Genomic DNA, 17,451 nt, shown 5'->3' on the forward strand with positions numbered 1-17,451 from the left:
CTTTTCAACCAATGGTGTAGGAACAACTGTATGTTCATATGCAATACAAAACGAGCTTGAGTCACAGCTCATACCATAAACAAACATTAACTCAAAACAGATCACAGACCTAAATGTAAAATCTAAAACTATTAAACTTCTGGAAGAAAAATTGGAGAAAATTTTTGTGACCTTGGTTTGGGCAAAGAGTTCTTAGCTACAAGTCCAAAAAGCATGACCCATAAAAGAAAAATTGATAAAATGGACTTCATGGAGATGAAAAACTTGTCCTTGGAAATATTCTGTAAAGAGAATGAAAAGACATGCTGCAAACAGGGAGAAAAGATTTGCAAATCACATATGTGATAAGGACCTGTATCTAGAATACATAAAGAACTCATTTAAGAAAACAAACAACCCAATTAAAAAGCAGGTGAAAGAATGGAGCAGACTATTTCACCAAAGAAAATGTATGGATGGCAAATAAGCAACTGAAGAGATTTCACCATCGTTAGTCAGTGATGCATGTAAGTTAAAATAAAAATGAACGCTATCTGAGTGACTAAAATTAAAAACAAGCAAACAAAACCCATCCTCACAATACTAAGTACTAACAAAGATGCTGAACAACTGGAGCATACATTCATTCCTGGTGGGAATACAAAATAGTACACTCACTATGAGAAACTAGTAAGCATATACTTAGCGTAAGACCAAGCAATTCCACTCCTGAGTATTTATATAAGGGAAATGAGGAAAAGAAAATTTATGCTCACAGAAAAATCTATACATGAACATTTATAGTGGTTTAACTTATAATAACTCCAAACTGGGAGGAATGTAAATGTCTTTAACTGGTGAATGGATAAACAAACTGTAATACTGTCATCCAATGAAATATTACTGAGCAATAAAGTGGTACAAAGAACAGATACATCCAACTACATGGATACTGTGAAATGCATTAGGCTAAATGAAAGAAGGCGGACTCAAAAAGCTATATACTGCATGGTTCCATTTATATAACCTCTGGAATAGGGTATACTCAGAGGCTTGAGTTGACTGAGTTGTCAATTACATGACTATGAATTTGTCAAAACTCAGAACTATACATTAAAATGGGTGAATTTTACTGAAAGTATACTATAATAAAAATATTATATTTGCACATTCACTCAAGCCAGTATTTTAGCCTGGACCTTTTTTATAAGGGTCTCAGTTTTTATAAGGGTCTTCAGTTTCCTGGAGTGAGGACAAATAATTGAATGTTTAGGTTTAACTACTGGTAGGCAAGAGTAAACTCAAATCTACATTAAGACAACAAAAATCTCTAAACAAAATGGTAATTTCACTGAGCACAGGCAGTCTGCCCACACTTCCCACTGTTGTGAATTTAACTCTAAGGGGTCATGTTGCTGGTCACCTACTTATCACCTTCATTACTCCTCTGACAGTTGAAGGACTCATTGCTGACACCTAGGGGCACAGAGAGGCACTTCAAGTCTGTTTGAGAAAAGAACGTCATTTTTCCCATCTAAGATGCTAGTGCTTGTCATACAGATGCTTAATTTTGTAAATCACCAAGGGGGAAAAAAAAGGGAAAAAAAACACACTAAAAAATGCAGAGCTAATAAGAAACTTCACATTTTAAAGTAAGGCATGGGGATAACAAAAACCTCACAGAAAGGGGCAGTGAAGAAATCTGTATGACTCACTCTGGGTACTGCATTGAGGGAGGAAAACTAATTTACTCTTAGAATTTCAAGTATAGCTCAGGACTCATGCAGGTTTATAACGTGATTACATATTGGTGGTCCCTCAAAAACCTCAAGCAGTAAATGTTTAGTTAGCAGTGTGGGGACCACCAGTGCCGTCACTCTGGGGGAAAATGCAACTTCAATGCAAGCTAACATTGACAGTACTACGCCCTTCATCGTAAGATGTGTTTCAAGTTCAGAGACATAAAAATGTTGAAAACACTGTTTTAGAATCAATGAGTATGGTATTCCTGTTTGACAGCAGTTCTAATGCCAATGAAGATATTCAAAAGGGCTGTGTTTACCACAGGGAAATTTATCCAGCCAGAGAAAAACTGGTATCCTTTAAAATTTTTATGGGAACTTACGTATATATTTAAATAGCATCTTTCAAAAGTCCATCGAAATTCAAAAAGGAAGGAAAATTATCATGGAACACTTAATTCTTAGTATAACCTCTTGCTACTACCAGAATTGGATATCTAGTCTTGAGTAAGTAGGTGATGCATTGGAGACCTGAGTTTCTAGTTCTGTCACTAAGAAACTGTGATTTTGGCAAGTCATTTAACCTCTGTAGGTTTCAATTTGTCCTAAATTCAAAATGAACCAGTTTTATTAGATGATCTCTGAGATCCTAATTATCAAAGAAACCATAAACATGACCAATCTCACTGCTTAATTCCTATGGAAGATGAGGCTTTGCTTCATGATGTCATTTATATATGAGGAGGGGCGGCGAAGAGTCTAGAAATGAGAGTATAAGTTCTCTTTGATAGTTCTCAGTATCTATCAAGACTTGACTCCACTATTATTTCAGTACTTTAAGAAGAGGCTGAGACAGAACAAATATTTCCCTTCTTCTCCTCCTCCTCCCTTCCTCTCTCCCTCCTCCCCCTCCTCTTTCTTTTAATAACAGGGAAAATCTAATTCCAAGTGACACTTAAGGATGTAACAAAACAGAACAGCAGGCTCAGAAACATAATCTTCCCATAGAATTCATCAGATTTGCTACAATTTATCCTTTTGTCCCCTTTCCTGCACACTTTCTAAATTAGATGAATTTGGTGTGATAAAAAATTAGGAAACAGTATAAAAAGTAATGAAGAACAAGCAAGGTGTGCTAGCTTTAACTTAACATTACCTGCATCTAAGTATTTCACCTTTGTACCACTGCTTAGTCCCTGGCCGGCTCCCTCGGGAGGCTCATCCAGGTCTACGACTTCACCAGTGACTCTTAAACTTCCATTTCAAATCCACTCTTTTCCCTTATAATCTAAACTCAGACGCCAACTGTCAGTTGGCACTTGTACCTGGATGTCTAAGAGACATCTCAAATCTAAAACGTCAAAAACTGAGCTACTGATTATACTCCCAAAATCTGTTCTACCCTCAGCCTTCTTCATCCCAGTTGATGGCAACTCTGTCCTTTAGTAGCTTGGGACAAAAACTATAGAGTCAATCTTGACTCTTCTCTTTCTCTTAGTCCCACATCAGGAAATCCTGTTGGCTATGTCTTCAAAATATATCACAAATCCAACAGCTTTCTTCACTTCTTCACCCTTGTCAGAGTAACTGTCTTCTTACCATGAGGTACTGCAATAGCTAATGTAACTAGTGTCCCTGATTCTCCCCTTGCTCTTCTGCAGTCTCTTTTTGATAAACAGTGATCCTTATAAATATAAGCTATCATTTTATTCCTCAGCTCAAATCTGTGAAGGCTTCCAATTTCAATCAGGATAAAAGCCAAAGTCCCCAACATAGCTTCTAAGGGCCTTGACAGTTTGCCCCTCCCATCCCCCTTCATTTCTCTCACCCTTGGGTCACTCTGGTCTAGCCACACTGTCCTGTTTCCACACAGGCATGCTTTCACATCAGAGCCTTTGTGCTGCTTGTATCCTCTGTCTGGAATGTTCTTCTTCCATATATTCCACTTCTTTCCATTCAGTACTCTCTCTCACCTCCTTCAAGTCTGTTCAAATGTCACCTTCTAAATGAAGCCTGTCCTGACTCTATTTAAAATTGGAGGAGTGATGGCAGCATGAGATGTCAGCATAACACTGTCATGGTAGCATAAGACGTTCCTCCTTTTTGCCCTCCTTTTAAAGCTATGGATTAGAAATCCATTCACAAACAGAAGTGCTTTTGTGGGAATTGTGGGATTCAGCACCATATGCCAGGGGACCTGGGAGTTGTCTCGATCACCTGTGCATCTGGTAGTAGGTGGGCAGACTTCAGTATGGGCTGCAGAATCAGTGCACTTGCCCCAACCACTCTTGCCACGGTGAGGAAAAAACCTGCGGAGTGCTGACCTAGGCAGATACCCATACAAGACAGACGTTGCAGAAGACCAGCCTTTCTGGGGACACATTCCATTATGCCACTGAAGAAAAAAAAATGTTTGGTCACAGTGGAAACTGTAAGAGGAATTTTCCCAGTGCCACTCCCCTTTCCCCTACTCCACCAAAGCAACACTCCATGGAAATGAATTATCCAGAAGTGGAGGGAAAAGGAGAGCAGTGAGTGAGTACCCGACTACCCCAGTTGTGCAGGGCATGTCAGGAGAAACCCATTTCTTTCCAGCAGCACCCAGAGTACAGAGGCAGGACCCCCAAAACTGGGAAAGAGAAGAGAGCAGGAAAGAGACAGATAAGAATAATCAAGGGGCATTAAGAGTACACAGTTGCTGGTGACTGTGCTCAGGACTTCAGCAGGAAGTCTGCCCATAAACCTCTGGGAATACTTCGTCTGTTGATACTCTCACTGGGTCTATAGGCATCCCAACACCCTAGTGCTAAACCCACATGTCCTCTCACTCTGCAGCTGGCTCCTCATGCTCACTCCCAAGTGCAGTGGTGAGAGCAAGTGCAGTGGTGAGAGCAAGTCCAATAAATGGACTGTTATCAGGAAAACAGCAGGATGTGTGGGCAAGGGAGAAACCACAAACTTGAGTACCACCTCCTGGAAAATCTAAAAGATGGAGAAAATCCAAACATAACAGCACCAAGAAATAGTATACCCCATCTGAAGACAACAAGTAAAGATTTAGGAAGGGGTCTGCTACCTCAAACATAAAAGCAGAAATGCAAAACTACAAGGAACATGAAAAATCAAAAAACATGATCACCAAAAGAACCGTAATTCTCCAACAACCAAAAGCACAGATTTTTGCAATCTATCTAGCTGGAAAAAAAAAAAAAGGGAACTTCTTTGAATCTTTTAAGATTTTATTACTTGAGAGAGAGAGAGCACAAGGAGGGGGAGCAGCAGGCAGAAGGAGAGGGAGAAGCAGGCTCCCCACTGAGCAGGGAGCCTGGTGTGGGGCTCGATCCCAGGACCTTGGGATCATGACCTGAGCTGAAGGCAGATGCTTAACTGACTGAGCCACCCAGGCACCCCTCAAAGTAGTTCTTTTGAACAAGCTCAGTGGTGTACAAGAAAACTCAGAAGGACAATTCAATGAAATCAGGAAATAATACACAAACAAAATGAGATATTTAACAAAGAGAAGAAATAACAAAAAAGAACCACAATGAAATTCTGGAGTTTAAGATTTCATTGATTGAAATGAAAAAAAAAAAAATGCAACAGAGAGCATGTATGGCAGAGTAAAGCAAAGAGAAGACAGAATAAGTGATCTAGAAATTTTGAATTATCCCACTAGAACAGAACAAAGGAAGAAGAATTTAAAAGAGTGAAGAAGTCTATTGAATCTATGGGAGTACATCTAAGAACAAATATAATAATCAGAGTTCCAGAGAAGAGAGGGAGAAGGGGGCAGAAAGTTTATTTAAAGAAATAATAGCTAAGAACTTCCCAAACTTGAGGAGAGGCCTGGACATCCATGTTCATGAAGCTAATAGATCACCCTATTATCTCAATGCAAAAGACCTTCTCCAACATATGGTATAATGAAACTGTCAAAAATCAAAGACAAAGAGAGAATCCTAAAAGTGCCCAGGGAAAAAAAGATTGTAATGTATAAAGGAACTCCATGAGGCTGTTAGTGACTTCTCAGCAGAAACCCTACAGGCCAGGAGAAAGTGGGATGAGATACTCAAAGTATTGAAAGAAAAAACTGCTAGCCAAGAATAGTCTTGTCTGACAAAGTTATCCTTCATAAGTGAAGGAGAAATAATGACTTTCTTGGACTAACAATTCACTGGTGGTGAATTCTGAGGGAGTTTATCACCACTAGACTTGCTTTGTAAGAAATGTTTAAAGGAGTTCTTCTAGCTGAAATGAAAAGATGTTAATAGTGATACAAAAACATATGGAAGTATACAACATACTGGGTAAAGGTAAATATACAATGAGACATAGAAAATCCTAATTCTGTAATAGGATGGTGTGTTAGCCACTTAACTGTACCAGAAAGACTAAAGAAGAAGAGTATTAAAAATAATTGTAGCTGTATAATTTGTTATAATTTGAACACATAATATAAAAAGGTCAATAATGACATCAAGCATATAAAAGGGGGAAGAGTAAAAGGTGAAGCTTTTATACAACTGAAGTTGCTATCAGCTTAAAATGGACGGCTTTATAAGATGTTTTATGTAAGCTTCATGGCACCAAGAAGCAAAAAAAAAGATTCACAAAATTTAAAGAAGTGGGAAACAGACTGGGGGAAAAAATCACAAGTCTATAAAGGCAGGCAGAAATAGAGGGAAAGATAATCAGTGGAAACACAGCACAATCAAAAAGCCATTAAGAAGACTGCACTGTAAATCCTTACATATCAAGAATAACTCTAAATGTAAATGAATCGAATTCACCAATAAAAAGGCACATAGGGACTAGATAAAGAAATGAGACCCAGCTCTATACTGCCTACAGAAGGCAAACTTCAGCTTTAAGGACAAACATTGGCTCAAAGTGAAGGGCTGGAAAAAGACATTCAGTACAAGTGGAAACCAAAAGGTGGGGGGGTGGGGGTGGGTATGCTTGTATCAGATGAACAGACTTTAAAAGCCAAAAATGGTAACAAGAGATAAAGAAGGTCATAGTATAATAATAAAGGGGTCAATGAATCAAGAGGATATAACAATAATAAATATATATGTACCCAACATCGAGTACCTAAATATATTAAGAAATATTGACAGATTTGAAGTGAGAAATTGAAAATACAATAACAGCAGGGCACTTCAATACCCCACTTTCACCAATGGATAGATCATCCAGACAGAACACCAACAAGGAAATGTTGGACTTGAACCATACATTAGACCAAACAGACCTAACAGACATTTATAGATCATTCCATCCTACGGCAGCAAATACATGTTCTTCTCAAGTGCACAGAAAACACTCTCCAAGGCAGACCATATGACAGTACACAGAACAAGTCTTATGGCAAATTTAAGAAGACTGAAATAATTCCAAGTATATTTTCAGACCATAATGGTATGAAACTAGAAATCAACAAAAGGGAAGCTGGAAAATCTACAAATGTGTGGAAATTAAACAACATACCCCTGAACAACCAAGGGGTCAAAAAAGAAATCAAAAGGGAAACCAAAAAAGAAACAAATGAAAATGGCAACTCAACATATGAAAACTTATGGGATGCTGCAAATGCAGTTCTAAAAGGGACTTTATAGTTATAAATGCATATGTTAAGAAAGTAGAAGCACCTCAAATAAACAACCTAACTTTATACCTCAGGGAACTAGAAATAGAAAAACAAACCTAAGTCCAAAATTAGCAGAAGAAAAGAAATAAAAATCAGAACAGAAATAAATAAAATAGAGACCAGAAAAACAATAAGGAAAAAAACCACTGAAACTAAGAGCTGGTTTCAAAAATATAAAGCAAAATCGGCAAACCTTTAGCTACACAAACCACGAAACAAGACAATACTCAAAGTCAGAAGTGAAAGTCAAGTGAGACATAACAAATGATATTACAGAAATACACAGGATCGTAGGAGACTAGTATGAACAATTATATGCCAACAAACTGGATAACCTAAGAAATGGATAAATTCTCAGAAACATACAACCTACCAAGAATGAATCAGGAAGAAATAGAAAATCTGAACAGACCAGTGAGTAAGGTGATTGAATCAGTAACCAAAACCCCCCAACATAGAAAACCCCAGGAAAGCTGGTTTGACTAATGAATTCTACCAAACATTTAAAGAAGAATTAATGCCAATCTTTCTCAAGCTCTTCTAAAAAACTGAAGGGACAGAATACTTCAAACCTCATTTTATGAAGCCAGCATTACCCTGAGACCCCAAAGACAGACAAGGACAAACAAGAAAACTATAGACCAATAATACCCTCGATGAATACAGATGCAAAAATTCTCAAAAAATATTAGCAGACTGAATTCAACACACATTGAAAATACTATATACACCATGACCAAGTAGGATTTCTCCTTGGGATGAAAGAATGGTTCAATATATGCAAATCAATAAATGTGATACACCATGTTACCAGAATGAAAAAGATCAAATGATCATCTCAATTAATGTAGAAAAGCATTTGACAAAATACAACATATTTTCAAGACAAAAACCCTCAACAGATTGGGTAGAGATAGGACACAACTCTATATAATAAGGGCCACATATGGGGGTGCCTGGGTGGCTCAATCAGTTAAGCATCTACCTTCAGCTCAGGTCATGATCCCAGGGTCCTGGGATTGAGCCCTACATTGGGCTCCCTGATCAGTGGGGAGCCTGCTTCTCCCTTTCCCTCTGCTGCTCCCCCTGCTTGTGTGCTCTCTGTCCATCAAATCAATAAATAAAATCTTAAAAAAAAAATAAAGGCCACATATGAAAAATCCATAGCTCACATCATACTGAACAACAACAACAAAAAAACAACTGAAAGCTTTTCCTCCAGATTAGGAACAAGTTGAGGATGCCCACTCTCACTATGCTTACGCAGTGTAATAATGGATGGCCTAGTTAGACCAAAGAGACAAACAAATAAATAAAAGTCATCTGAATCAGAAAGGAAGAAGTAAAATTGTCATATTTGCAGATGATCTGATCTTATATAGAAAAAAATCCTAAATAAAGACTCAACCAAAAAACTGTTGGAATTAATCAACAAATTCACTATATTTGCAGGATTTAAAATCAACATACAGAGATCAGTTGTGTTGGTATAAACTAACAATGAAACATCTGAAAAAGAAACGAAAACTGTCCTGTTTACAGTGGCATAAAAAAATACTTGGGAATAAATTTAACTAAGGAGGTGAAAGATCTGTACAGGTGCACCTCATTTTATTGAGCTCCACTTTATTGCACTTCACAGATACTGCATTTTTTACAAATTGAAGGGTGTGTGGCAACCTTGTGCTAAGCAAGTCTATCGGTGTAATTTCTTTTCAATAGCATTTGTTCACTTTGTGTCTCTGTATCGCACTTTGGTAATTCCTGCAATATTTCAAACTTTTTCATTATTCTTATATTTGTTACGGTGATATGTGATTAGTGATTATGACTCACTGAAAGCTCAGATAATGGTTAGCATTTTTTAGTAATAAAGTACTTTAAAATTAAGGCATATACTTTTTTTTAAAGACAAAATGATACTGCATGCTTAACAGACTACGGTACAGTGTGAACATAAATTTCATGTGCCCTGGAAAACTAAAAAAATCATTTCATTGTGATACTCACTTTATTGTAATATTTACTGCAATGGCCTGGAACCAAACCCATAATATCTGAGGTATGCCTGTGTTATGAAAACTACAAAACCTTGATGAAAGAAACTGAAAACACAAACAAATGGGGAAGATATCCCATGTTCATTGATTGGATGAACTAATATACTGGTAACTGTCTGTCAAAATGTCCATACTACCTAAAGTCATCTATAGAGTCAAGGCAATCCCTATCAATATCCCAAAGGCATTTTTTACAGAAATAGATAAAACAGCCCTAAAATCTGTATGGAACCATAAAGACTCCCAAGTAGCCAACACCATCATAAGAAAGAACAAAGCCTAAGGGATCACACTTCCTTCTTTCAAACTGTACTATGAAGCTGCAGTAATTAAAACAGTATGGTACTAGCATATAGACCAATGGAACAGAATACAGAGCCCAGAAAGAAAACTCCGCATATGCAGTCAACTAATATTTGACAAAGAAGCCAAGAACACTCAATGGGGAAGGGTAATCTCATCAACAAATGGTATAAGGAAAACTGGATAACCATGTGCAGAAAAATGAAATTGGATCCCTATCTTCCATCACTCACCAAAATTAATTAAAAATGGATTTAAGGCTTAAATATAAGACTTGATACAATAAACCGCCAGAAGAAAACACTGATATTGGAGTGGGCCATGATTCTTTGAATATGACACCAAAGGCACAAGCAACAAAAGCAAAAATCAGTGAGTGGGGCTATATCAAACTAAAATACTTCTGCATAGCAAAATAAAAGGTCAACAGAACAAAAAGGAAACCTATAATATGGGAGGCGATATTGCAAATCATGTCAGATAAGGGGTTAATATCCAAAATACATAAAGAACTCATACAACTCAATAAAAAAAACCCCAAAAATCTGATTAAAAAAAATGGCCAGAGCAACTAAACAGATATTTCCCCAAAGAAGACATAGCCAACAGGTATACAAAAAGATACTCAACAATTCTAATCATCAGGGAAATGTAAATCAAAACCACAATGAGATATCACTTCATAACTGTTAGAATGGCTATCATCAAGTAGAGAAAACAAGTGTTGATGAGACCTGGAGTAAGGGAATCCTGTACACTGTTGGTGGGAATGTAAATTGGTTCAAAACAGTATGGAGGTTCCTCAAAAAATTAAAAATAGAACCACCATATGATCTTGCAATCCTACTTCCAAGAATTTACCCTAAGGAAATGAAAACAGGATATTGAAGAAATAAATGCACTCCCATATTTACTGCAGCATTATTCACAATAACCAAGATAGAGAAACAGCTCAAGTGTCTATCAAGAGGTGAGTAGGTAAAAAAGACATGGTACACACACACTCTCTCTCTCTCTCTCTCTTTCTCTCTCTGCATGGAATATTACTCAGCCATGAGAAAAAAAGAAATCCTGCCATTTTTAAACAACATGGATGGACCCTGAAGGCATTGTGCTAAATGAGATAAGCCAAACAGAAAAAGACAAATACTTTCTGCTATCACTTATACGGAATCTAAAAAAGCCAAACTTGTAAAAACGGAGAGTAGAATGGTGGTTACCAGTGACTGGATGATGGGGGAATTGGTGATATATTGCTGAAGGGTACAAATGTAGAAGAAAAAGAAGTTCTGTAAATGTAATGCAGAGCACAGTGATCACAGACAACATTATATTATAAACTTCAAAGTTCCTAAGAAACTAGATCTTAATAGTTCCCACCAGAAAAGAGAAATGATAATTATGTGACATGATAGAGGTCTTAGCTAACTCTATGGTGGTAATCATATTGCAATACACAAATGCATCAAATCAACACACTGTACATCTTAAAGTTACACAGTGTTAAAGGCCAATGGTGTACCTAAAACTTAAAAAATGTTAAATGTCCATTACATCACAATTTTTTTTAAAAAGAAAAAATTGGACAACACCTCCCACTGCACTCCTAATCCCTTTATCTTACTCTTTTTCTCTGCTCATCATCTAATCATCTGCTCATCATCATCTAATATTTTATAAAATTTACTTATTTATTACTGTTGCCTCTCCTCTTGCTGCTGCTGTCACCCAAACCCCTCCAGAAGTGTAAGTGAAGAATCTTCGTTGTTCAGGGATAAATCCAAAGTGCCTGGCACGTAGTAGGCGTTTAAGAAATATTTGTTAAATTAATTAATTCCTTATTTCCACACAGGTGGTAAACTATTTTCTAATTTAAACTTTCTTACATGTTTTAAATTGCAAAAGTAGTTAAGTGCTTATTTTACTTGGAGATACAGTGCGAAGATGTATGAAGAAACCATTATTACAACAAACCTTCCCCCATTCTCATTCTTTTCAGCTTACCAGTTAACCCAGTTTACCTATCTGTACCTTACTCTGGCTCTTAATAATATGTCCAAATATGTACATATTTTCTACTTTTTATAAAAATGGCATCATATTCTACTCTACAATGTTCTTTTCTTACACATTAACACATGTATCATAGTATTCTGTATCAATAGATATGGATCGATTCATTCTTTTTATTATCCACATAATAATTTTCCATACTATAGCTAGATCACATTTTGTTCAATTCCCATTAACATGCATGGATATCAGAGTTTAACCTGAAATAGAATAAATAATGTACAGGCTTCTATATCTAATTAACAATAGTCATTAATATTCATTAATGACCTTCAAACCATGAGAAGAGATTATTATATTAAGCATAGTAAAATACGTGGGCTAAAACATTTAATTTTAGTCACAGATTGAAATAATGTTTTCCTTGTTAATCTTCAGATTATCTGAAAATTTAATGAATCAAAACGTTCTAGATAATCAAGAAAAAATAAGTTGTGTTTGCTTACTATGTCTGTAAGGCACTACATTTTTATAATTCTTACCATAATCAAAATTTGACTATTATAACAGAGTATTAAAAAAATCTGTATTCTTTGATACAAAACATATATTACATATTTTATGGTCAATACACAATACAGTCAAGAAAGATGAACAGGTCTAAATTGCAGTCTTAATATTATGGAATTTTAAATTGTAAGTATAATTAACCAGACAATTATAGTTAATTAGCAGGTATTACAAATAACAGATAATTATTAGAAGTAATATATAGAAAAACAAATTGTCACACAACCACATTCCTTATTACCCTTATTCTTCTTGATTTTCAGGTTAAAACAAAACCTTACTAAGGGGTTTATTTGCCTGTGGGTTATTATATGGTTATATAAAACTTGGCCTTTTATTTTATTTTATTTTTTTAAAGATTTTATTTATTTATTCGACAGAGATAGAGACAGCCAGTGAGAGAGGGAACACAAGCAGGGGGAGTGGAAGAGGAAGAAGCAGGCTCCCAGCGGAGGAGCCTGATGTGGGACTCGATCCCAGGACTCCGGGATCACGCCCCGAGCCGAAGGCAGATGCTTAAGGACTGACCCACCCAGGCACTCCAAAACTTGGCCTTTTAAAAAAAATAACTACTCTTTTCTCTACTTCCTACTGGTTAGTTAATACAGAGATGATATTGGTAAATAACTGGAAACTTAAATGAGTTACAGAAAATGTTCTATTCTCAAGTAAATAAGATCTGACCAGGAATTCTGTAGGTGACAGAGAGTTAAAATAAAATTACAGAAAGGGTCTGCTCTCCTGGACATGAGAAGACTCTTTTCATCTTTCACCAAAGGCTCTTAACATAGGCATAAAATTGAAGTGGAGGGGAAATAAGGTTATTTCTTCCTCCAAGAGTTCATTCCATTTCTCCCCTCCACTTCTTGAGCTGCTGGAGTCTACACCTTACTGCAGGAAATTAAGATAGAAACCAAGAAGAAGAAAGTAAGAGAAGACAGCATAGACTTTGGCTATCTTCTTATGAAGCTAAATCTAGGTGACTTGACTGTAGATTTTGATAGGTATAGATTATTTTTATTGTTTAATTCCATCTTCTGACAGAGGAAAACACATACTGATTTTTAATTTATCCTTTGAAAAACACACATTTAGTTTATTTTTTGAAGAATTTTCAGAAAAACTCTTCTCTTTGCATAAAGTTCATGTATAGAAATAAGTCCCTGGGAGAGTAGCTCAGAAATGTCAAGCTAGTGGCCGTGAGCTTGTTTTGTTTGGTCTACACCATCTGTCTTTCTAAAATTGAATTTATTTTCAATGTGTAAAAACTGGAAGATATCATATAAAAATTCCTATTTCTGATTCTTCTTGGAACATGAGAAGAACCGGGCACGGGCTTACATTCCCACACGGGAACCACCGCCTGGAGCTCAGTGTGGGCTGATCCCTTTGGACCGGCCACGTGTTCTCCAGGTCACCCTCATTCCACGTGGCCTGCTTCTCTCATTTACATTATTTATATGGTCCCTGTTAACAACCTGTATTTGTAACTCTTGATCTAGTCTATGTCTTACGATAGAAACATGAAAAAAGTGAAAACCCTGGCCTTTAAACAAGGGTGAAGCTTAGGTGTTTAGAAGCAACAAAACGTTGCTTGAATTAGCAAAGAATGTTAATGAGTTAAAAATAAAATCTGTAGTGCAGTTGTGAACTATTTTTAAACTGTTTCCATTTTCACTTCACTATTTTGCTCTTTAACCCAACATGTCTCTGCACATTGGCCAGGCCCAGAAGCTGAGTGGTTGCATTTACACAGAAGTGCACGTCTATACGCAGGTGGTAACATATATGACCCACACTGTAGCTTAATATGATACAGATCAGGCCAATAGAGCACCTAGACCCTCACCTTGGTTCTTGACATTAATTGCATGATAGAAGCAAAACTTTCTGGAGTTGAGCTCTTTCTTCATTTGCATAATGAGGGCACTGGACTGAATGAATACGTAAGTCTCTCCCCAGCACAGGCATTCTATTTTTTGAGAACATCAGCATGTTTATAAAAGCTCTGAAAGTACCTTTTAGGTAATGACAAAAAATAACTCCAGGAAAATTTAATTAAAGAAATATTTTAGAAAAGGGGCGTTTTCCATGAGTACTACAAAAATAAAATTTTTATTACTGAAAGTAACATGCTAACTCATCAGTTCCTTGCTAATAAAATACTTTTAGATTTAAAAAAGCCAAAATTATGTCATTTTATTTTTTACTCTGGAAGTTGCTAGCTAAGGACAACATATGATGAGATAGGATTTTTGAAAGGAGGAATGAATGTAAAATCTAAATAATTTGTATAATTTTAGCTGCTTTAAAAAAGATCCTTTTTATTTGGTCATATCTCTTCAAAGGAGTCAGTGGAAACTCTGGGAAGTTGAAATTAAGTTCTACTCATTTACCTCCCTCTGATCCTTGCTATTTAGCTTTTCTGGAAGCTCATTTATTAGTTATTTTAGCAGCCTATCTATTAAAGCTTAATGTACGTATCGTCTCAAATTCAAAATTTTTGAAGACCCAAGTTTTTGGTCAGATAATTTTTTTTTAATTACAAGTTTTCATACTATCTACAGAAATGATTACAAAGTTAAATTTTAGAGGATACTTATGGTATACAGAACTCTGAAATAGCCCCCTAAATTTCCTGCCCTAATCTCTGAGATTGTGACTATGAGGAGATGCCATATCTGTGGTTATTTATATTACACAATAAAAGGGATTTTTCAAATGTAACTGAGGTCATTAGTTAGTTGACACAGTTCATCCAAAAGGAGACTATCCAGGTAGTTCTGACCCGATGACACGATTAAGGCAGAATTTTCTCCACTGGCGGTGGAAGAGGAAGCCAAAGAGACCTGAAGCATGAGGGAGCTATGACGCATTACTGCTGGCTTGAAGATGGTGACAAGCAATGTGGGCGCCCTAGGGAACTGAGAGAGGTCCTTGGCCAAGAGCCAGCAATGAAATGGGGACCTCAATTCTACAAGCATAAGGAACTGAATTCTTCTGACGATTTGAATGAGTTTGGAAGTGGATTTTCCCTGAGTCTCCAGTCAAGGACTCAGCCCAGCTGACATCTTAATTATAGCCTTATGATACTCTGAGCAAAGAGCCCACTGGACTTACAACTTAGAAAACTAATGTGCTAATAAGTGGGTGTTGTTTTAAGCCATCACGTTTGTAGCAGTTTCTTATGGAACAACAGAAAACTAACACGGTGCTGAGGAATTACTTATTATTAAAAAGGAAAAAAATCAAATAAATATCTGACTGCTACATTTTTCAGAGTGCCTAGGTTCAAAGTGGAATTGTTAAGTTGTTTCATGTTGAGAAAAACAATGTGTGTTTAAGAGTAGACGTGATAATTCTTAGGAAATGAGGCAAACTGTAACCCAAAACAAATATGAAACATTCACATTGGATTTTAATCACAGCAAAGGGAAATTATACATAAAAAAATCTAGATATTTCAATTTCAAACTCAAGGGTAACATTTATAGTAGAAATACTTACCCTATTTTGAAAAAATGATGCATGAAAATGTGATGTTGTAGCAGATATTGATACTAAAGTAATAGTTTCTTCAGAACTAGGATTATGTAAGTAAACTTTTTCCATTTTTGGCATTCCAACTGGCCTGTAAAAGCAAAAAACAAAAACAAAAACAAACCTGTCATAAATACTTCAAAGATTATTTCTAGTTGTTAAAAAAATTAAAATATCAAAACTATGGGACAAATACATATCCAAACACATAAAACTATTTATTAAATTGGTTTATATTTAAAATTACATATGAAAATGCATTCAACAAATACACAGTGAGTGCCAATTTTATGTCACACACCGAGCCAGGGGCTGGGATATGATGAAGCAAATCTGCCTAGAGGAAGCTTACAGTCTAGTGAGGAAGAAGGCAGGGAACAAAATGGTCAGATCCTTGCATTGCTTTCTGTAATACCACCCTGCTTCCCTACTAATTCTGAATCATGTCCTCTTCTCCCCAAATTCCACTGATACATGCTCTTTAATTTAGGAGAAACTGAGTGGCAACGTTATGTGAGCAGATCTGCCTTATGAGTTAGGGGCTACTATTGTCCTCATTTAATAGGTGAGGATACGAGGCACAGAAAAGTTACTTAACTTGTCCAAAGTCATACCTGGAATCTAAATTTAAATACAGGCCATCTGGCTTTAGTCCATGTTCTAACCCATTATAACTATACTGTCTCCTCTCAAAGGAACAACATAAAACACACACTCAGTGGTCTGAAAGCCACAGATCCATTTTAATGTTCTCCTTGGCATCCACATTAGTTTGTTTTAAAAGTGAAATCTTCTCAGTTATGTAGTCCATTGAGTACATACACAGCTAATCTTAGTTGTACAGGCCTCCTAACTCCTCAGCATCAGAAAATTCTGCATATATATTTTATCTCTTCTTAATGCTCTCTAATCATTTAATTGGCACCAGTCTTACTTCCTCAACAAGATTATCAGCACCTTTCAGACAAAGGTTACATTATATGTGCACCATGTATTCTCCATGTTATCTAGCACAGGCACTTGGTAAGAGTGTGCATGGGTGAGCTTGCTCCCTTCACTCTTCCCCAGTGGAAATTAAGATCCTCCCTAACCTGACATCACTCAACCTAAAGAAGTAACTAACTCCCTATATTTTCACAGCCTTCCAACCTGGCTCAGGCTGGTTTCATGTGCATGGCCCCCATGCCTTAACCAATCTCCTTGCTCTGTATTTTCCTCCCTATCCTTTATGCCAATCCAAATCCTCATTTTCTAATACAAAAACAACTTCTTTCACAAGGTCCTTTCCTCAGGCAACTATTCTGGTCCACGTTTTTATTTATGCTACTGCTCTCCTTGAATAGCCCACCCCCATACATACATAAACAACAATGCTGGAAAACCGTAGAAGCTAGAGAAAGATACTGATTCCAAGGCTTAACTGAAAAACAGTAAGAAACCCCTGGGGGAACAGAGGGTTGCCTTGAACTAGCAGGCAGGAAAATGTGAGGGACAAAGAATAGCCTAAACTAACAATGAGAGGCCAGGGTAGAGGAAGTCTTCAAAACTATTCTCCATTTCCTTCCCTGCTTGCCTTGGGACAATCAGAGCCTGC

The 17,451-nt window shown here is 36.7% G+C and overlaps 1 protein-coding gene across 1 annotated transcript in view; it reads right to left on the minus strand.

Annotated features, from left to right (window-relative positions):
- Positions 1–17,451, minus strand: part of TMEM131 (transmembrane protein 131) — a 255,390-nt gene that overhangs the window by 104,288 nt on the left and 133,651 nt on the right. Inside the window, exon 5 of the mRNA XM_040623556.1 lies at positions 15,825–15,948. Within this exon, the coding sequence (XP_040479490.1) occupies positions 15,825–15,948 (124 nt within the window). The remainder of the gene's footprint in view (positions 1–15,824; positions 15,949–17,451) is intronic.

This window comes from Ursus maritimus, unplaced genomic scaffold, assembly GCF_017311325.1.
Source record: "Ursus maritimus isolate PB19 unplaced genomic scaffold, ASM1731132v1 scaffold_6, whole genome shotgun sequence".
Classification (NCBI taxonomy): Eukaryota; Metazoa; Chordata; class Mammalia; order Carnivora; family Ursidae; genus Ursus; species Ursus maritimus.